At 38.0% G+C, this 22384-nt stretch overlaps 1 protein-coding gene across 1 annotated transcript in view; it reads left to right on the top strand.

The window, feature by feature from the left end:
- ARHGAP42 (Rho GTPase activating protein 42) overlaps positions 1-18923 on the top strand; it is a 166579-nt gene extending 147656 nt beyond the window's left edge. The window contains exons 18-24 of the mRNA XM_067289754.1: positions 467-626; positions 3757-3901; positions 7144-7524; positions 9715-9871; positions 10824-10886; positions 17911-17990; positions 18223-18923. Of these exons, the coding sequence (XP_067145855.1) occupies positions 467-626; positions 3757-3901; positions 7144-7524; positions 9715-9871; positions 10824-10886; positions 17911-17990; positions 18223-18311 (1075 nt within the window). The 3' untranslated portion in view covers positions 18312-18923. The remainder of the gene's footprint in view (positions 1-466; positions 627-3756; positions 3902-7143; positions 7525-9714; positions 9872-10823; positions 10887-17910; positions 17991-18222) is intronic.
- The last annotated feature ends 3461 nt before the right edge of the window (positions 18924-22384 follow it).

A 22384-nucleotide genomic window follows, 5' to 3' on the forward strand; every position in this document is an offset into this window, starting at 1 on the left:
TTTTTTGGTAACTAAGTTTTTTTTCTTTACGTGAAGACAAAGGTGTATAGTTGGCCTCCATTACCCCCATGCATTTTGAGTTAATCCTGCAGCAAATATTTAAGTTCCTGTATTGGAAGGAGACAGGTGCCTTAAGGCTCCTAAACTTTAGAATGACTGAATTTCTCTGCAGAGACCTTCGAAGACAGTTACTTTTCCCTATCAATTCTACAAGGAACTTAGGTGCTTACTCCAGAAGGACTTGCTTATTATCCGTTAAGTTATTACAGGATTGAAGCCTTAATGGAAATATAGTAGTTATACTGCATTGCATTTTGACCCTAGTAAAGGTAAAAGTTTTAAAAGGTTTTTTTTTAAAGTCATGAACCTGAGATTTAATTAAAGTAGTAGTCTAACAGTTTTCTGCCTGTTGGAATGGGAGGTTAGAATGACTATTTAACTGCATATCATTTGTGTTCATTTAAAGGGTATCATTACACAGTCAGCAAAATCTTATGACTGTATCCAACCTTGGTGTTATCTTTGGACCAACTCTGATGAGAGCCCAAGAAGAAACCGTGGCTGCTATGATGAACATTAAGTTTCAGAATATCGTCGTTGAAATTCTGATAGAGCATTATGAAAAGGTAGAATGACGTTATCTAAATGTTTTGTGATAAAGGTGAAACTGGGATCTCATTTTCATTACCATCATTCAATTCTTAAGAATAAGAAATTCAGCATTTATAGAAGCATATGATAGAAAGAATACTTTCTTCCCACTCGATGCTATGGATCTGTATTCCTAGCAAGTCTTTTGTGGCTATGCAAGGTACAGATCCAAGGCATAATATCCCATGCTATGTAGGAGTTGATCTGAATCATTCTAAAGATTGAAGTCTCCTTCTCATAGCTGAAAGCGGGATGAGAAAACTTTGCTTCAAACTCTTCCATCTGTCTCCTGCTAGCAGTGTATCAAGTCCCACACTGGGTGAATGCATGGATTCTCCTCTGAGTGCATTTGCGCATCAGGTCAGAGTCTTTCTGGCCATCTCTGTCTTTTGGGGATATGCCAGCTGCACAGTGGAGATCCTGTCCCACCTAACATCATGAAACCCCAACCATCCTTCAGTTCCTCTTTCCACAGGTGGCATCAATGTGAATCCCCAGCAGAATCCCCAGATTCTATGCACTGTATCATTTTTCATTTGTGAAAGTTGTCAAAAAGACAAAAAAAAGTTTTGTAGATGAGGTTTTATCCCTAGCTGCAGGTTTTAAACCCATTATTTCCTCATGATTTAAAAGTTCTTGAATACTCTGGAACATATGAGCTTCTCTAGGTACCTCTTTTGCTTTGAAGAAAGGCATATTTGTGGCTGCCCAGTTTATTTTGTTTTCCCCAAAAAGACCAGTGACAGGGAAGGTACACCTCAAAGTCGTCTTTCTGGAACACTGAATTAGAACTTTTTCAGGGCTTGAAAAGGCAAATCCCTGAAAGTGTAAACAATTTCGGTCTATATGCTTGCAAGTATCAGCTTGGCTGTGAGCTCCTCAGCTCTTTTTTTTTGAGGAGATCAGACCATTTGATTACAGAAGTCAAGATCTCCTTTACTTGGTCATTAACAGGAAAAGGATATTTTGTTGATATAGATCATCTGATGACTATCAAAGCAAAAAAAAAAGTGTTTTCCTTCTATTTCATGTTACTCAGCTGAAGGGCATTTCCTAGCCGATATCAGGTTCCCCTGCACTGTTTGTTCAGTAAGTACCCACAGTACTGCTTGGTATCAGCAGTTATATTTCATATGGACTTCTCAGAATTGGTATGATACTGATAGCCTCCATGCCTGTAACTCCAAAACATATGCATAACATGTTTCCAAAACTGAATTTCCCCTTCTGTACATTACAAGCTCGTTCAATATCAAGACCATGGCTGCACAGCCAAAATCACCATTACTGAATTTCTCTGTCTTCAGGCATGTTTTTGCTTTGGTGTGCTACTCACTAATTTCTAATATGGTGTTACTATACTTCAAGAGCATCTCAAAACCTCCATTAAAGTATTTTCTACCTTGAAAGGGAGTATACTGGTTTTCTTCCACCTTTCTGAATGACAGTCTGCTTGCTGTTCACTTCATGATCTGTTGATAGGGAATCCTTGCAGAAATGTTATTTTGGTATAGCATGGTATTTAACTCATGACACTTGTCCCTCTTTCCTTGCAATATGGAGACTGGCCAGTGTAGATTCCTTCAGGAGCCTGACTAATCTTCCCCAATAAACCTCTTCTCCCTTCCATAAGACTAATTCCACTCCCTCCACAGAATATCATAACAGATACTCAACAGTGTTCACAGACACATAGTCCACACTACGAGGAATAAGTGAGAAAGAACATCTGGAAGGAAAATACTGAAAAAAAACTTCTACATTTATTGCTTCGGTCATCTTCCAAGGCAGTTATTATTTTTATGGTCTTCTGAGACCTCTGCAGCAGGTGTCTTGGATATTGCAGAATGTGATACAAATGAAAATCTCTCAATTACTGGTCTTTCTGCATTGTTCTTGCTGGCAGACCTGTTGTGGTTATCAGCAAAGAGTTATTAAACCCTCATACATACCTGTATCAGATCCCAGCAGGATTTATGCATGTGTGCATAAGAAAGCAAGTAATCAGTTACCCCTAAAGATTTGAGTTTCTCTACAGCAATGAAGTGCAGAGTTTGACAGTGGTAGCAGTAGTACATTAAAGAAAAATCATAAGATGCTCCAAACATAAAGATGATCCTAAACAAACTTGACCTGTTAGGAAAATAAAGTCATTTTCTGAAATATAAATTTGATTGGAATGAGGTGTGACTGTGCATAGAAAAGCTCTCATAGGAGCATGGAGAAAAAAAATCAGTCTTTTCATAATATTTTCAAAAAACAACCTGTTTCTGAAAGCTCTTGATGGCTTGCGGGGCAGTCCACTCTTCTACTAGCCACTATGCCTTTTCAGAGGCTTCCAGACTAGGGGCCCTTTTTAGCAGGACTGCCCTGTATTCTGTATTAAAGTAGGGCTCAGGGGTCTTTGAAACTCTCAGTTATTCAGAAAGAATAGTTACCTGTAAAAGAGAGAATGGCACTTCCTGCACTATAGGTGAGATTCTTCTATTTGTATATTATAAACTAGCATCATTTACTGCTTTTACAAAGTCCTCAGATGCCATGTAAGCAAAGGAAATGAAGGCTGATTGGGCCCTTTTTTTTCCTTTGGGTGATAGGAACATGGTGTGCCCCAGGTGTAGTGGTTGGAACTGTTGGCTAGAAAATGGAGGAAAAAATATTGTTGTTTATGAAATACATAGCTTAAAAATCTTTATTGTCTTTAGGTTAAGAAACAGTTCTGGAAAATCCAGCTCATTTGCTTCATTACTAATACATCCTGCACAGGAGTTAGTAGTGAGCACCCACTGCATGTTTGAGCAATTAGACTGTTAATCGCTTCATACCTGGGACTAAAAAAGTAAACTGTTCAAATATTTTTATATAATTAGTATAAATTTTATGTATAATTTTTTCACTAACCCAGTATTGTCATTCTTGGATTGTAAAATCAGATCAGAATAAAGCCTATAGTCAGTGAATTTCCCCTGTTGTGATGTGTGAGACTATCACAGCATTCATTTCAGATGTAGTGGTGAGCAGAACAGCTTAATAATGAATATGTAGAAGTACCTCTATTGTTTACGGCATTTTTCTCCTCCCCCCCTTTTTTTTTTTATCATGCAGATTTTTCACACTGCACCAGACCCCAATATTCCTCTTCCCCAACCTCAGTCCCGTTCAGGTTCAAGAAGGACAAGAGCAATTTGTCTCTCCACAGGTTCACGTAAACCTAAAGGAAGATACACACCGTGTCTAGCAGATCCCGATAGTAAGTTTGCCCTTGCTGTTGACTGGTTATCTTTCATGTCATGTCTTGTCTTTGCATTTTTCTGGTTAAGATCCAATAAGTATTGTATTCCAATAATTATAAGCATAATAGATGGGAGTTTTATCAGCTTTTTAAAGTTTGTGAGTCTTAGCAGCACTGTTGAATGGCTGCATTCCTTACTTTCCTCAGAAGAGGAACAATGTTTGTTTTTAGGCAAGTGTTGTACTGCATAGAGTGTTCAGAAATTTTTACGGTAGATTTTATATTCTGATCTAAATATGGAGTGCCTTCAGACTGTGAGAAGTTTATTATATGACATTCACCTCATTTAAAGTTGGGAAACTGTGAATAGAATCTTTCTTCTCCTCCTGTAATGAATGCAATTCAGTCAAGGTCAGGAGATCAAAACCATTACTTGGCTTTTTTCACAGGCATGGAACTGTGGACTTTGATTCAAAGTAAGCCACTGCCTAGGTTGCCAAAACAACTGAAACTTTTTATTTTTACTGGGATAGAAACAACTCTAAACCTAATATTTTTGTGAGAAGCAGTATACTCATCATATGGCTTACTGTATAACAGCAGGGAGTTATGTTTGCACTTGACTGCTGCTGAGAAAACTTACTCCTTTTCATGTAAATGTGACTATAAAGAAGTTGCACTTCATACATTTTCACCCAGTGGGTCATCACTTTTTACTTTCTGGCCTTACCATTAGCAAAGATTAAATTACTAACAGTTCCATTACTGTAATACAATTCCAAAAGAAGTTCTATGTCCCCTAGTTCCTCAAGGAGATTTACATGAAACTGCTGCAGTAAATTAATGCACATTTAAAGTGTATCTGTTCTTGAGCATCTGTTGTAATTCTCAGATCTGTAAGGTGGGGAAGTGTAGCCTTACGGTACTCTTGCACAGATGCTGCATTGTCCGTAGGCATACGTTACATAATTTCTGTCAGCAAGAGTTTAAATACTGAATGAGGGCAATAGCTGCCTACCTGTCAGTTGTCAATGTGAATGGCACAGGATCCTTAGAGTAAGAAGCTATGGAGGAATTGTCAGCTACAATTCACCAGAGGAGAAACTGAGCAGTTTCAACAGTGTTTCACTGTGTACCTGCCGTGACTGGGTGCCAGAAAGAAGGTGTCAGGGGCCATTTCTGTGCAAGTATTTGGCAGCGCAGATGCAAGCTCACTCTTCTTCATTCAGAGCAAATTTGAGCTGACTCAGGTTTGAGTTTGCCTTATGCTGGAGGCTAAATTTAAACCAGCTCTGACCCGAGAGCTCTCCACACAAGGGCTTTGCCTATTAGCTTAAGCTCAGCACTTGCTGCACAGGTTCCAGTTAGTTAAGGTCTGGATTGTGTCTTGAAGGCCTAGGCAGGAGCAGAGGTATTCTCCCTGCCAAATAGCTCTTAAGTGTGGCCAGAGACAGTCAAGAGAAAGCTATGGTTTCTGGCAACAGCTATTTCTGAAGTGCTAGGTGGTTTTAAGAGCATCATTTATGAGAAGCAGGGACCCTTAACTACATTGCAAGAAATTAAGGTGTATGCCATGTGAAAATTAAGTATTCTTCTGCAAACCCTGCAGAAGAGATTTTGTGGTTATCAAGGCCTGTTCACAAAATTCATTTTTAAATAAGTGGCCCTGCAACTCTGATAGGAAGCCCTTTTGAGAACTTCTCTGCTCTAAGGGCTAGGAGTATTCTGTTTTTTTCTGATTATATTAATGGGCAATTTATGCCTGTTTGCATTTATGCCAATACTGTCCCTTAATTTCAACAGACCTTCTACCTTCCTATCTTTATTCCAGTGTATTTATAGAAATCGCTTACGCTTTGTCTAAGCCTTTGTTTCACTAAGCTAAATGAGCCAAGTTGTTCCTCATGTCTGTCTGAAAAATGAGCTGTTTTGTCCGCTTGTCTTACTGGTAGCTCTTTTCTGCACATTTTCCAGCTTCATTTACCAAAATTGTACGTTGTATTCCAGATGAGTCACACCAGGGTATTGTGCAGTGGCTATGGAGTTATTGTACATAATCTGGAATAGCAGAATTCTGGCCAGAAGTGTACAGAATATTTCAGATTACTGTACCAGTGGCACTTATAATTTCATGCCCACTATACAAGGCACTGATATTTGTGACTTTATCTGGAACATAATATGTGGCTATAATCACCTGAAGTCCAGGATATTTAATCACTTGCAGGCAAAGGCAGCTGTATCACATTGGTATCTCATAACTAACGTGTGACAGAAGAGAATACATTTTTTTACTTCTTGTGAAATTTGTGAATTATATCTCCAAGCTTTTGGAAAAAAAGTCTTTTTAGAAACAAAGGTATGACCCACTGAACTTCAATCATATTTTTATTAATCCAGTCTTCAAGATAATTCAACCCTCTCTATGTTCATGTCAGTTCTCCTCAGTTTTTATGAGTGTTCCTACCTTTATATCATCGGCAAATTTCTTTAGTACATTCCCACTTTCTGTTCCAAAATATTAATGTAAATATTAAATAAGTACAAAGTTTCTTGTGTAGGAAAATAAATTTCTCTAATATCAGTCTAATTAAAGAAATTCATCAAATGTTCAATGTTGTCAAGAATGTTAAGGTTATAAATAAAGGAATAAATAGTTGTCCTTTAGTTGTGGGATTAGTATTTCCTTAAAGATATGATGAATCAGAAAATAGGATATCTATATACAGTCTTATGAACTAGTCCTATGGAAACTGCAGAGATCCTAGGAACTTGGTAATCAAAGTAAAACTTCTTACTCCTGCCAACAATACAGTCATACATGTTGGAGCGTACATATGGCAAGTACCACATCGTTTGTCTTTTAATGGAAATCCAGCAAGATACTCCTCACAAAGTCATTGCAGCATTCAAACTGTTTAATTTCCTAAAGCTATTTATACTGCAGACAATTTTTCTTTCAAAATGCAAATAGTTTGGTCTGTAGCTAATTTTAAGCCCATTATGTTCAGCAGGTCTGGAGAAATGTCAACAGAATCCCTGCTCTTTCTGGTTAAAGACAGGAATATGTGTGAAACTTAGAGTAACCAAATAACTATTTTGTCTTGAGAATGATTGTCTATAAAGCTACAGATTAACGAATTTCATGATAAGTAAGGTGCAAGGGGCTATGAAGTGGCATGAGAGAAATATACATTTTTAACTTTGGACCTAATTATCTTTTCATTTCTCTTTCTTTCTTCTCCCCTCACTCTCCTCAGGTGATTCCTACAGCAGTAGCCCAGATAGCACTCCCATGGGCAGCATTGAGTCTCTCTCTTCTCACTCCTCAGAACAGAACAGCACCAGCAAGTGTGCACCCTCGCAGCCCAGGGAGAAATCGGGAGGGATCCCATGGATTGCTTCTCCCCCCTCTTCTAATGGCCAGAAGAGTTCGGGCCTCTGGACTACAAGTGCAGAGTCCTCATCCAAGGAGGATGCAACAAAAACAGATGTGGAGTCAGACTGCCAAAGCATAGCTTCTGTCACTGGGCCAGAGAGTGCCTCTCCACCAACAGATCTGACCAAAAAGAGTTCTTATAGTCTGTCTGGGTTGAAAAGATCTTCAGCTTCTTCCCTCAGATCAATTCCATCAGCTGAAGGTAATTTCCAAGGTTGTTTAGGACGTCGCTGAATTTACTGTGAAGTAACAGAAACAAAAGGTGCCTCTGAAAGCTGATGATGCTCATTAATTTTGTTTGTTTAATTGTTAATGTCGTGGTATGTTCTTTCACTTTTCAAACTGTTTTTGACATGTTTTCATTGTCTGTTATCTGTACAGTTCACACAGCTTAAAATATATCAGCGTTTCTCAGAATTTACAATACTCTGTCCTGCCATGCCTCAACCAGGCTACTGACTTGTAAGAGTGCCAACTTGAGTCGGTAGCTAGGGTTTATCACTGTGTCAAAGCAATGAATCCTTGCAACATGATCAGTACTGATGAAAGCTGTCATTTAAATTTAAAAAGCCTCTGTTTTTTGGACAACTGCATCTCTTAAATTGGCTGAAGTAGGATTTTGAAAAAAAAAAATTCTTTTAGATAGGAATTTTACGGACAATGCCTTGAGTTGAGATAGGACTGGACAGATGGTACAAAGGGGTAAGCCCTGGCATGATGTTTATGTCTGAAACCTTGCTTATGGAATGGCTGCTTCATTCTGCCCTATCTGCATCTTTTGGTACCCAGCAGAGAGCGTAGGTTACCTTGAACATGAGAAGTATGGCAGAATGCACCTGTACATGGACCTATATGAAAGAACAGCCATAAGTTGAAAGGAGAGATTTATGGCTACTGCTCTCTTTTGATTATCCAATATATATTTGCAAGTCCAAATTTAGGAATCCAATTTCAGTGCCAGAGTTAGGACTCTAGTCTTCCTATTTAGTCAAAAAAGGATGCTGCTTCAAAGAACATGCTCAGAGGACCTAAGCTGAGCCTTTGTTCTAAATAGCCTTGCGGAGGGGGTCCTTACAAGAAAGGGAGGGTTAAAAATTGAGCTTCATAATTTAGACACTTTTGCTAAACGCTGTAAGTTAGTCAGCTTGAGTTCCTGTGAACTCTGGCTCCTCTATGAGTACAAGAGCACTCATTTTTGTACAAGTATTGCAGTATATTGACAGCTATCTGAAAATTAACCTTAGAACAAACACTGTAAAATTCAGCATATTTACAGTGTCTTGGATTATAAAGATTAACACAGTCAGCACTGAAACAGTGAGGTCCAGTGGACTGAGTGTGAGTGCTGGCTTTGCCACTGAGCTGTCAATAGTATAAGTAATACAAATGCAGGTAGAGCAAATAAAAAATATAAGGTTATGTGCTGTGCACTGGAAGTTTAATAAAGTTCTCCCCCTTGAAGTGTACAGTCTTTTTCCTGAGACTACTTGATATGTGTTACTGTTAATTAGTAACAGTATTAATAACACTATTAGTAATAAAAGTATTGTATTTGGGGAACTATTTATATTACGGCAGGCTTTAAAGCGTTATTAAGCATCTATTGTTCTTGGGAATAAACAAACACAGAAGTAGACACAGTTCTTGTCCTGCAGAGTGTATAGGCAAACAAGGCAGTAGTCCACAGGTAGGTCAGCCTAAAAGGCACATGAGACCATGCCTTTCAGACTAGCTGAGGTGCAAGTTCTGTGTTCAGAGACTGGATAGATGGCTATAGCTTATTTAAATGCACCAATTCTGTGGCACAAGAAAATGTCTTTGTTACAAGAACTTTTTTTTGGTGCAATACATGCTGTACAGCTTTAGATTTGTTTTGTCAAGTTACAGTAACAATTGTTTTAGGCAAGCTGTAATCATCGATTTCCAAGATTTTTTAAAACTGCACGAAGCTTCTGTGAATACTAAAAAGTTAATTCTTAAAATTTAACCTGGTCTGATGTCATAGCTGCTTTGAGCAGGAAGTTGGACTACGTGACTTCCTGAGGTCCCTTCCAACATGAATTTTTCTACAGTTCTATGAAATATACTACTTTATAATTGTTGGGGAGGTTATTATCACTTTTTAATGAATGTAGTGTCTAGCCGTTTAAGTGCAATTTTTAAGTGTCATTTTTAGCCTTCACAATTATAATGTCATTTCTTCATTCTTGCTGCTGGTCCTTTTCTCCTGGCTTTCTGCCTGAAAGGCTGTTTCTTCTCTCTCTTAGTAAGTACTTTCTCTACCTATTTTGTTTCTTTAAAAACAGGGAGTTTTGTTTTGCACGTTGCACATCTTATGGCACAACTTCAAATTAGCTTTAATATTCCATATAAATTTGGTTGCTTTCTTTAGGTAACAAAAGCTGCAGTGGATCTATACAGAGCTTGTCTTCAGTAGAAACCAAAGATACACCAAAGGCTTCACCAAATCCCGATTTGCCACCAAAAATGTGCAGGAGATTAAGATTAGATACTGCATCAAGTAATGGCTATCAAAGACCAGGATCTGTGTAAGTAATCAAGACCCTGTGGAGATTTGAGTTGTTATAGTATTGCTCACTCTAAAATGATCCCAAACAGCTGGATAGATGATTGAAAAAGCATCCATGAACACTAGATTTGAATGTTGCTGTGTTTGGGAATATTTGTCTACAATCATTAAAATTGTAAACTGAACAAAGAAGGCATGACCCAAAGTGTAAAGAAACTTCTGCTCTGAAATTTCTTTTGGTGTTACATGGAAAATATTTTTTTTTTCTAAAACAGTTTTTTTCTTCTTGAGAGGATGATAGTTCTGTGCAGCAGAAGTTATAATTTAACTTAGCTGAGATTTAGGTTAACAATATTTCTTAGTGCTTATAGCGCAAACCTAAGAGTCAAGAGATATTTGCTCTAATCCTGACTCTGACCTTGACTTTCACTGTCCCCATGAACAAGTGATTTCCAGAACTGCAGAATACCAAAAAGTTCTCCAAATACTTCAGGACTCCATTCAGCCTGTCCACCTTTTAAACTGGAAGGGATCATTGTAGCCATTTTACAGGTTTCTATATCTTAACTTAAACAGAAAAACCTACCTAGCTCAGAGTACCAGCACGATAGTGACAGGCTGTCAGTAAAAGCATTTCCAATATATCTGTTGGCCATCCATGAATGTTAATTTTCAATACAGGGTGATGTGTTTTTTTCTGTATATTACCTTCTTGGTTCTGTAATTTCCAGGTTAGCTGACTCAGCAAGGCACCTAGAGCATTCAGTGGCCTAAATTAGGTTATGCCCTTAAGAATTGTGCTGAATAGGGACTTAAACTTAGCTTTTGAGTTTCCTCTGTTTGTCTAGTGAATATTTAAAACAATTTAAAAAAAAGGTTCCATGTCTTTAGATGGTTAAAACTGAAATCAGTCTGTGTGTTTAATTAATGGGTTAAGTTTAAAGCAGACCACTTTTTCACTTTATTTTCAGAGTGGCTGCAAGAGCCCAGTTGTTTGAAAGCACTGGTTCACTTAAACAAGTTTCTTCAGGACGGTAAGTGCTTCATAGTTTAACAACATGTAAAAACCTTTGTGCTTTGCTGGCTTCAGAGATTGAAATAGAGGCGTCAGAGCTTTGTTTGGTGTCTTTTGGACAGTGTCATGTGGCATGCACATTTTTTTGTGGTTTATTAAACTCAGCCTTTTTATAGAAAGCTAAACCTAAGAGAGAATACCAGCATACCTGTCTATTCTGTCTGCTGTGGGCACTGCAGTAGGAGATGCTCGGGCTAGTGGTCTGTTTAAGGACATGACTGCAAGAAGAAATTAATGTGATTTAAATTAGGGTGAGGGTGCTTTACTTATTCCATATAGTTGTTTGTATATGCATGCATTCAACAGAGTAGCAAAGATGCCGTCAATCTAAGTCATAGTTCATGGTAATTTGCTCATATAGTCAAGTCCTGAATAACAGGATTAACTTAATCAGGATTCCTGTCCTTCTGACTGCATATTCTGCAATATCCTCAGTCCGGAGAAACTGTCACCCCTTCTTCTTGATGATCTGCATTTTCTTCATTCTTAATAAGCATTATTTACATTTTTATTTACAGTCTTATGCATTTATTGGTTGGATTTAATTCATTCTTACGTTGCATGAAGTTAGAAAGTTCTGACAGGTGTTCGTGTAGGAAGCAATATCCTCCACCTGTTATTAACCTGTCTATCATGAGTAGACTAAGACAGATAATCAGATAGGTGTGGTGAAAAAATCTCTTTCTCTTTTACTCTCCCTGCATTTCAGACTCTTTGAGACAGAGCTTACGTTTGTTTTTGTCTGACACTTTAATCACTGAAATCCTGATCCTAATGAAACTGTTGAGCAACAGAAAAGTAACCATATGATCCATATGGATATAATCCACAAGTCCAGAAGTAGTAGTTGAAAGTAGCACAGCTGTAATAGAGGATGCCAACATGTGCTGAGATGCGTGGTGGTGAAATATGGCTGTGCTCTCTGGCAGATCTAGCAGAGATGAGAAAGACAAAGCTGACCTGCAAGGGCCCACTGATTTTGTGCAAGGGAAGCAGTTTACAGGAATCAAGGCTGTTCTTGTTTTGTATAGTACATGAACTGTAAGATGACCAAAAAAGAGGGTGGCAGGGAGGTGGGAGAGGAAGGAAATGAAAAGAGCAGGACATTAATTTAAGGAAGAAAAGTATAGATAAAGAGACTGGCATGTTCTTAAGCCAGTGTCCTAAGCCAAAAGCAATGATTGCTTTACCAGTCCTGCATCATTTCACCTCTACCGCTGTTCTTTCTCCTATTTTGTATTGCTCCCTTCTTGTAAACTCTCTTCTGCTGTTCCCTCAGAACCTGTCCCATCTGTATCTGTATATAAAGAGCATGTAAGAAGCAAAAATCTGACAAAGGAAAAATATAGCAGTTTGATAATGGATATGGAGAGCAGATAACAAAGCAGGAAAGGCTGAAAGGCTTAATAGCTCCTCTACTTCAGTTCTCCTAAGAAAGCAGAAGAGCAACAATAACAAGGAGAAAGGAAAATGAGAGGTCAGCAGGCAAAATGAGGAAGAAATAAGAAGTAGCTCAGCTGTTCCCGTAATACTGCTCCAGCTTTTATTTACCTCTCATGTATGCTATGAACATGAACACTGAACTAAGTCCTTAGGATCATCTTTCTTGTTCTTAAGTGTATTGAAATCATGGTAATTACATATGATCCATCCAGTAGAGAGGCCTTATGGATTCATAACTCTACCACCTAATGGGTATATGCAGGGCGGAGTGTAAGAGAAATCCAAACTGTGTTTAAACTAACTGGCTTGATACCAGAAATATTCCAGTCGGGAGAGTGTTGAGCTCTGTTCAAGGATAATTTACCCTGTTAAAAATGTCTCTGTTTTTGAAATTGTTAACTACTTCTTTCCTGTGCATAGTAGCATCTAGGTAGCTTCATTCCTACTTGACGTATCTATTGCCTGAAACAGTATTTTGTGGTCACCTGTCCAGTACATGGATCAAAAGTACCTATATGGCTTTGCAGTATAGATCTTACATTGTCTTATGCATTCCAGCAGGTAATGTGTTATTGGATGCTTTACCACCACAGTGATCTGGACATACTTGATTCCTTCCTCCAAACAGCCTTTACACCTCTTCTTTCTGACTTCATATAATGTGCCATCTCTACTATGAAAGCTCTCTTTTTTTAACTTGTTTCTGTGTGTGCTGGGCCAATTATTTGACCTGAATGTTTTCTCACTTTGTATACATGAGTGTGGGTCCACGTAGTGACAACAGTTTGAATAAATTTCTTTTATTCAAAAAGAGACAGAATGAGAGGTCACAGTACACATTGTAGGACTGGAGGGGTAAGAGCAAATCTCGAGTCTCCACTCTCTTTTTCCAGTCCTAGAGTTATTTCTGACTTCCCGTCCTTCCCTTTTCCTCCCTCCTAACTTCAAGTTTATCAATCATCTATCTCCTGAACTGTAGGATAAGCTACGGTATATGCTGGGACCAATCCCTATTACTAATCTAGTATGCTCTTGAAAAAGGTGAAAGGTTTTTATTACTGCTTTCACAAATATTGCAGTTAACTAGCAGTATCAGTAAGGACTGAGGTCTCTGTTGCAGCTGCTATACAAAAATGTACCAACACATAATCCCGACTACTTTTTCTTGGCTTTTGATTAAAGGTACACAAATTAAATCTCAAAAAGTGGGAAAATGCATCATAAGAGGAAGGTTTTTCATTAGAAGAGAATACCTAGAAAAAGTGGAAAGAAGAGTTGGTGACAGCAAATGGCTTTGTCTTAGCAGCAGGATCCCTAGGTGCAGGGTTGGGACTTTAATAGGAGCAGGCTGACAGAGTGAAGCTCTCCAGACCTATGCTCCCCTCCCAACTGTATAATTAAATATCCCTTTCCAGTTATCCTTCTGCTTTTATTTTGGTACTATGTTTTGCATTTACTTAAACACTTGGAATGCCCTTCCCAGTCCAGACCAGAGCTTTCTACTCAGTCAAACTCTGCTGTAAATCTGCCCTTTCCAGAAGTCTGTAAACCTTTCTTCTTCCGGTAAGATAATAGTAACTGATGAGTCATCTGATAGATGTTCACGTTTTCCCTCATTCATTCCTCTTCTGGTTTCTGTCTTTGTCTTGCTAGACTGAAAGCTCATTAGGGCAAGGACATAGTTTTGAAGCCTATTTGTAACTTCTAAAATGGCTTATTAAAAGTGCCTCGGGTGTTGTTGACACCATGTAGTCAAGCAAAATAATTTACGATCTGTTGAGTATTGACCCTTTGACTGCTAGTCTATTACACATGTAATAGAAAATAGGCCATAAAAGAGAATGGAAAAATGCATTTTTTCCTCTGGAGCCTATCCAGTAAAGTCATGGAAAGAATGGACTCAGGTAATGTGGGTACCATTTTCTGAAGGGTTTTTTTTTTCCTCACTAAACAACATGAATCACTCTCTTCTCTCAGAATATTATCATCTTAAGAGAACCATAATAGATGATGGTGATGTTATCACATGTTTTTTAACAGACAGCTTTGCTTGCATTAGCACCATAAGAGCCAATGTCCAGTTTCATAATTGCACACAATAAAATTGCCTAAGAAACTGCAGGCCCTTTTCATTGCTAATGCTTCTAGCTGGATGGTGTTAAAATGAGTAATAACTAATAGGAGAACCTAATTAATCAAAACGGGTGTGGAGGGAATAACCAAGGGATTAAAAATTGCTCCAAAATTATGGATAAATATTCTTAGATTTGTTGTCTTATTATACTGTCACACACCATTTGTAGATTATATTAGGATTTAATTACTGTGTGTGTCAGGAGCAGGATAATGGGAAGATGATCTGAAAAATCCTGTAATTCCTGAACTGTTGCGAAGCTGATTTTTTTTGTACCTTGTGTTTGTATATCTTTGCAAACATAAAACGCTGGGAAGCTTTTTCTTTCCAGAACTGAGCAAGTCCATGTTTTTTTATGTTCTTTTTACTTCTAAATTAAACCTACTTGGACTGGGTATAGCTGGAAGCAGAAAACAGAAGAGACTACAGGAGAAAGGAGGACTTGGTAGTCATGCCACTAAGTAGCAGTTCAAAATCATCCCTGTGTTTTAGCAAGTTCATTACCAATTGTCTTGTAATCACTACCAATTATCAACAGTTACTCTACTGTTTTTAATTAATATTTGTGTAAAATATGTTGTTTTGCCACGCAGGAAATGGATACTTTGTCAGAGACTTACAGGTCTGGGTCTGTATAATCAGAACACCTGTAGAGCACTTTGTCATATAGACTTAGGGGAAAAGTGACCTTCAGGTTAAAGGATTCAACTATAGCTCTGATTGATACTTTCTTTGGGACCTTTGGTAAAGTCAGCTAATCCACCTCTGTGCCAGTTCGGTATATGTCATGTAGAGCGATGAAACTTTTCCGTGTTTTCTTCATCTGTCTTGTTGACTATAAATGGTAAGTTCTTCATAACAGTGACTGTATTTTAAAGTCAATATATAGTCCTGAGTCTTTGTAACATCGGGGTCTCTAGTCGGAACTAGTACCTGTAAGTCTCATTGGAATACAAATGATAGTATCCCTAGAAGAGCACAGTTTGTTTTTTGTGTGCAGGGACTTATGGTTTCATTTCTCCTCTAGAAATGAGAGCCTGTTCATAAAGGCAAGTGTTGTGTGGTGACAACAAAGATTAAGAAAAAAAGAATTTACGAGGATATGTCTACCCTACTAAATAAAAGAGGCCGAAGAACTAGTTCTTGACATGGAGGTCAGGTGGAGTGACAGGCTTGTGTCCACGCAACTTAGAACTGCCCCCCAAGCAAACTGACAGTGTCCAATAACATAGCCCCATATGATGGCCTTGTGGCCGCAAGGCATAACTGCTATTTTGCCTGCCCTTTTTCATTGCACGGTATCTGAAATAATGCTAAAGCTGTGTTGTAAGCCCACCAGAGCATTTTTTTTATGGCAAGAAACATAGGAAATATTTGTATATCCTGGAGTCTTCCAGGACATGGGGGATGTGTCAGGGTACAAAGTCTTGTGGAATAGTGCTGGTGGACAGATCGTATCAGTTGGAGGAAGCCAAATAAGGTGGCATCTTTTCTGAATTGTGGTGAACTGTTCCCTGGTTTGTGCTAAGGAGTTGTCTCAGAAAAATGCTAAGCCAGAGCAGTCCAAACCAGCCAGGAAGCAAGCTAACATTTAAGCAAAGTGGACATTCAGGAGACCGGTGCTCATGGTCTTTTAGTTAGCAGTGGATATGTATTCAAAATGACAGTGCTAAGAGTTAGAAATGAGTGATTACCAGAGAGTCCTGGAAATCTAGGCCTGAGAGTCTAGCCCTTGATGAGTCAGTTACTCACCTTGGAGTAAGACAACACACCATTTAGTCTAGTCATAAATCAGCTTCAGAGAAATATAAGAGAAGTTTTTTCTTCAGAAGGAGAAATCAATTCTTGAAGATAATGTGTTCTTGAAGCTCATACACGCAAACCTGGAAATATATCTATCCATTTTCGTATCCTTCTAGAGATTCAAATGAAGTATAATGTGCTGGTACTGGTTGGCTCCAGGGCATAGGGGTAGGGTAGAACTCCCTACTCCGTTTAGGAAATTTGTCCCTGCTTAACTCCAGAGAGGTGTGGAACTGCAAAGGTGAAGAGTCATGGCCCCATCACCAGTATACAGAATAAAATAGACTTCTCCATATGCTAATGTTGCACTGTTGTTAATCTAACCTGTGACTCTGTTATCTCAGTGTCTTGGGAGGAAAGAAAAAATAGATTATGTGCTTGCATACCCCACTCACAAAAAGTATGCCAAAAATTTAAAACTTCATCACAGATAGCGTACTGGGTCATTGAGATAAATGCTGGCTGGAAGGAAAGTTGTATCAGTAACCCTCCATCACATCGTATGAAGGTCAAATGATCAACAAGTTAATCTTCACTTGGCAAGGGTTCCGATGTGGGTTTCCAGCAAGTTTAAACAAACTCAGAAAAACTGATGCCAGGCAAGTTAAGTGATTAACAAAGGTTCCTATAAAAACTGTTTTGAGTGTATAAATTAAAGTCAAGGTATCATTCTAGGTAAAGCACAGGAATCTAATGAGAATTTCTGATTTCCATCTCTATGGTCAGCCCTGGGGATTATTTTGTAGAATTGTAGTGCTAGAAGCCATATCAGAGGTCACCTAGTCTGTCCCGCCCTGGGATAGGATCATTGTATACCTAAAGCATTCTTTTACAGACGTCTCTCTAGTGTGGGGTTTTTTGTTTGCTCCTTTGTTTTTTAAAAATCTTTAGCAATGGGGATTCTCCAATTCTAGCCAATTCCAGTGTTTCACTATTCTCACCACTAGTTTTTTTTTTTTTTTTTTTTTTTGGTTGCAGATTAAGATACACAAACTAGCTGTCTGCATGTAGGTGTCATTATGTCAGGTTTTATTAAAGGTACTGTTCCATTGAAGGTGTCGTTACAGGCAGTGGTATCTAGAGAGCCATTCATTGCATCCTCAGGTAGGCGTCCAGTGTAGCAGAACCTGGAGAGCTTCTGGAGACCTGGAGAGTCCATTGAGCTAGGCACACCCTAGCTCACATATAGACATCTAAATTCAGGTGACGGAAGCTGAAACCCACCCCATTCACCTAACCTCTTTTGAACTCTCTCCAGCCAGACCCTCACTTGTTTCAAGCACTGTGCGCAATTCAGTACTTGTTTGAATTTGGCAATGCCAACTAGGATGGAAGAATCCTTTTACAGTTGCAAATGATATTTCTGTTTAAACTTCTAAGTAGATATTGATCTCTTTTCTGCAATAACATACTTGTTAAATCCAGGAAGCCTGGTGTTATCATCTGCTGCTATTCTGCTCCTCTGAACTACTATGCAACTAGGTTTTGCAATCTGTATTTGTACAACTGATTATTCCTGTACTTCTCAGGTTTTAAATGAATTTCTTTGTACTTTTTTTCCCAGTTATCTTATTTGTTGCAAACTCATATTTTCATCTTCCAGACAAGCAAAAGCCATGTATTCCTGTAAGGCTGAGCACAGTCATGAGCTGTCTTTCCCACAGGGGGCAATATTTTCAAATGGTAAGATATGTTTTGCAGTCTCTGTTTACATAAAAAATAAGCTGAATTGTATCCACAAGGCAAGAGAGTTATAATTCCACTTTCAACTCTCATTTTTTGCCCTGATTTTTCAATTGATCTTGGATAACTATTATCTAAATAAATATATGAAACATATATAAATTCTTTTAACTTTGTTATTTCATTATAAAAATGTTTTGGGTTTTTTTGTTTTTATTTTTGTTTTTTGCAGTGTATCCATCAGTGGAACCAGGCTGGTTAAAAGCAACTTATGAAGGGAAAACAGGACTAGTCCCTGAGAATTATGTTGTCTTCCTCTAGCAACTTATAGTGGACAGCAATATCTTCATGGTATCCATGGTAACAAATAATAAGCACTACGATTTTTATCTGACACAGATATGGGATCAGCCCGTTAGCTGAGAGTGGTAGATTTCCTTCAGATACTGCAGCCGCTCCCTATCACCAGCAAAGAATGTGATGAAACAGTTAACAGTTCCTGTACTGAAGACGGTACTCTGTTTAAATAACTTCTATTGTTTGCAAAAGGTTGTTCTGTTCTTCTTTTATGGGTAAGGAACGCTAGAGCAATAAAATCAAAAAAAAGTTACCATGTAGCTGTAGACTTTCAGGTCCTAGGATGTTGCTCACAGAAGTGTGAAATTTAGAGGCAATGCACTCTATGATGTTTCTTGCAATCTGTAGTTTAATAAGGTTTTTTTTTTTTAATGTAAGTAATGTTTCTGTTGTGATCTGAATTCTCCCTTGGAAAACTTGATTCTGAGATCAGTCCTAATCATTTCAAATAAGAAATGAGTTTTCCATAAATCAGAAGTTTGAACTTTTGTTAGTCAGTGAGATCGCAATATGTTATAGAATTTATGTGACTGATAACAAAATCAGATTATACACTGACTGAGTGTAAGTGCTCATCCAAATGTGATATGTTTAATGAATGTTTCATTCATGTACTTCTTAGATTTATTTCTTCCTTTCTATATCATTATAAATAATAATAATAACTTAATATTTCTATGTTACCAGTCATCCTGAAGACGTTCTCAGTGTATCTCAGAACAGCACCTGTAGAAAACAACAAGTTACTGAATCTGAATGATTGGTAGTTATATGAAGTGAGCAAAGAAAAACAACGCAATATGTTTTGAAACCCAAGATAAAATGTAACCTCATCGCTTTCAAGTTTTTCCATTACAAATAAGACAAATGGCCTGCAAAGTAGTTAATTTTGTAAGCTATGAATGATGAAAGCTCCATCTAGCAATGAAAGTATTTAGCATTATTTTTTCTGACTTCCACTGAACTATTTGGCAAAGTTCACCCCCCCCCCCCCCAGTAAAAAACCCTACTTGGTAAAGGTTTTATAAAGAACCATTGATTGTTCCTGGTAGAACAAAAAAAAAGAAAATAGTATTAAATTTTGCATATATTTTCCTACCAAAAAAAATTACTATAAAAAGGCTGCAATAAAAAGCAAGCACGTCAACATTCTTTTATTACAGAATAAAGTCCATAAAAAGGGAACAAAGAACACAAGTTAGACAATATAGACAAAAAATAATTGAGACAGACGCTCTGCTAAAAGAAATACCTGAAAGTCCAGTCCTGAAGCTCTTCTTGATAAAACCTTCAATTACATCTGAACATCTCCAGTCAATAAAACTACTAACTTAGCAGAATCTGTTCTTGGAGTGCCAGCTGAATGCTTCATGACTTAAAACCCTGCTCTGGAGTCAGTGGAATTAGATGTTCATTCAGAATTACACAGAAGCATAAGCAGCTTTCTAAATTTGAGCCTCTTTCTTGTACAATTTAAGAAGGAAAAGTGCAGTCCCTGCTTGGTTAGTTACCATGCCCTATTGAAAGACAAGATTTTAAGCACCATATTAACAAGTTGGTGATTCTTTAGTGTTAGCGTTAGAGGAAGATTTCACTGTTCCATAGACCTAATGAATCTTAGTTCTTTCTTCAATAACAATAATAAATATATAAGATTTCTCTTAATTTCTAAGAGGTATGCTGCCTCCAGAAAATTTAAGGAAGAACTTCTTTTAGAACTAGAAACATCATTAATCTACTGACTGCTTCTTTTTTTTTTCCATAGCCTTTTTCTTGTTTAAATTAGATGATAGATTTATTGCCAATATAGAGAAGCATATCAGGACCTCCTTTGCATGCATGTAGTCCATCACTTAAGCTGAGCAGCCCTGTGTTGGAATTCAGGCTGGTGGCAAAAGCCTGCAAGGTCCTTCTATTCAATAGTTAAAGCACCAAGCAGTGCTCAGGAAAGGGGGGAGACCGGCAGAGCAGCCCCCGAGATGGGCTTGCTTTTCACAGAGGGAGTCTTTGGCATTAATTGGGCTGGTCTGGATGGGGTGGATTGCAGGCAGTTGACAAACGGACCCCTTGAATTAGTGACTGACTCATCTGGGTTATTTCTTCACTCTAAGCAGAGTTTCATGAGGTCCCAAATCAGATTTCCCTTCCCCATAAAACAAGACTGTGTTCAGCACCTTGTGATGAAGAAGGATTGTTCTGGACTTACCATGGGCAGTGGAGAGACAGACCCATGTGTGATGCCCATAATTTTCCCAGAGCAGGAGAGAAAAGAGGTGAACAAAAGGACCTTTCTCACCAGGTCAAGCCTTTCTTCTTTTTAAGGCAAGACAATACCTTTGTATAACCTGTGCCTGAAACTTGCATTGTCCTGAGATGATCAACGTGATTTTAGGGGGTTTTTTTGCTGTATTGGAAGACACAATCCAAAAATTGCAGAGTGTTGAAGGGCTTTCCTCTGCTGACCTGCCCAGGAGAAGGACTCTGCAGGTGAACAGCAGTGGAAGGGAGGCAGAGGGCAGAGCTGTGATTAGAGGCTACAGGCCTGGCAACAGCATCTCACCCACGCAGAGAAATGCAATGGTCTGGGAAAAAAAACTTTTCCTATCTATTGCGCCAGGGTCAGTGGCAAACTGACCTTTATTGAACTTCTCCTTCATGACCTTTTAGGCCTTTTAGGAGGAATTTAATTGTTGTGAAATTCCTGAGGAAGAGTGAAATAGAAAATGCTTGCTTTTATTTGATTTTCTTTAGCCTGATTTCCCCCAAATTTTTTTTTAAAAAGGTGTTTTAGATGATCTCACAATATGTGTGTATTTCTGGGTATTCTCCAACAGTATGTTTTGAAACCAGCTGATCCAATTGCAAGCTAGAGGACTCAAAGATACTAAGCTTATACAAATTTTATAAAATTGTAGGGTTCAGTTACAGATTAGGTAGGTAGAGCCTGTAAGTGCTGAGGGAAAGGTTGCAGAAAGACCTGAAGAGATCCCTGTGGAAGAGAGGTATTATGTCTATTCACATACATTCATATCCTGTTAGACATCAGAAAATTCAACTGTGCAACACAACTTCATAAGAAACTGGATTTCATTTGTTCTGCTGCTCATGAAACAAATCTATCTTTTCCTCTTTAGGACTGTTAACCTTTTCAGGCCCTTCTTCCGAACCAGCCATGATGATCATACATTTAAAGTTTAACTTAGCTGTAAAATGACTTTTCCATCTGAAAATGTAATGCCCATTCTTAACTGCAGTTAACCACTTTCTCTTAATGGAGAGTTAGGGGTTGTTTTTGTTTTTAATACGCCGCTGTTATTCTGTGTTCCTCTCTTCTGTGGTACATAACAAGCACTTTCTGTGTAATTTCACTGCTGGGCTGTGAATGCCCCAGCTTTTCCCTGACTTTTTATGAGGGCATTTATCTCTACAAGAAGCTGTAAAATGAACTGGAAAGTTGTTTAAAGTAACTGGGTGTCCGCAAACTGGAATGGAGCAGAGAGCAGCACCAAAACTGCCTGGTGATGATACTCTCAGGCCTGACCAGAAATCTCTTCTAATAATTCTAGAAGATCAGAAATACATGTAACATTTAAGTGAAGATAAAATATTTGGATAGTGCCTTATTAGAAAATTAGGTCATCCAAACCAATTTAATTCAGAGTATTTATTTACTGTTGTTTAAGAAAGTCAGATTCACTCTACAAGCAAAGGTTGGGCTAAATTTTTAAATTATCCTTACTACTAAATTATCCTTACTAAAAGAATGCAGCAGTTTTATCAAAATATCACTGTAGAACTCGCAGAAGATGACACATTGTGATGGCTGTTTGTCTTGTGAAAAAAATGTCTGTACCCACAACTTATGTAATTAATCATGTCTTTTTCTTTGTTAAACTTTTTGGTACATGTTGCAGCACAACATGAGTCAAACTAATAGTATGAAGGACTGATATATTGTATGATAAATATGTAAAATATATTAATATTTTATATCACTTTTATTAATACTGATTAAGGTGAAAAATTATTTTTGGTGT

Source organism: Apteryx mantelli, chromosome 1 (assembly GCF_036417845.1).
Source record: "Apteryx mantelli isolate bAptMan1 chromosome 1, bAptMan1.hap1, whole genome shotgun sequence".
Taxonomy (NCBI): domain Eukaryota; kingdom Metazoa; phylum Chordata; class Aves; order Apterygiformes; family Apterygidae; genus Apteryx; species Apteryx mantelli.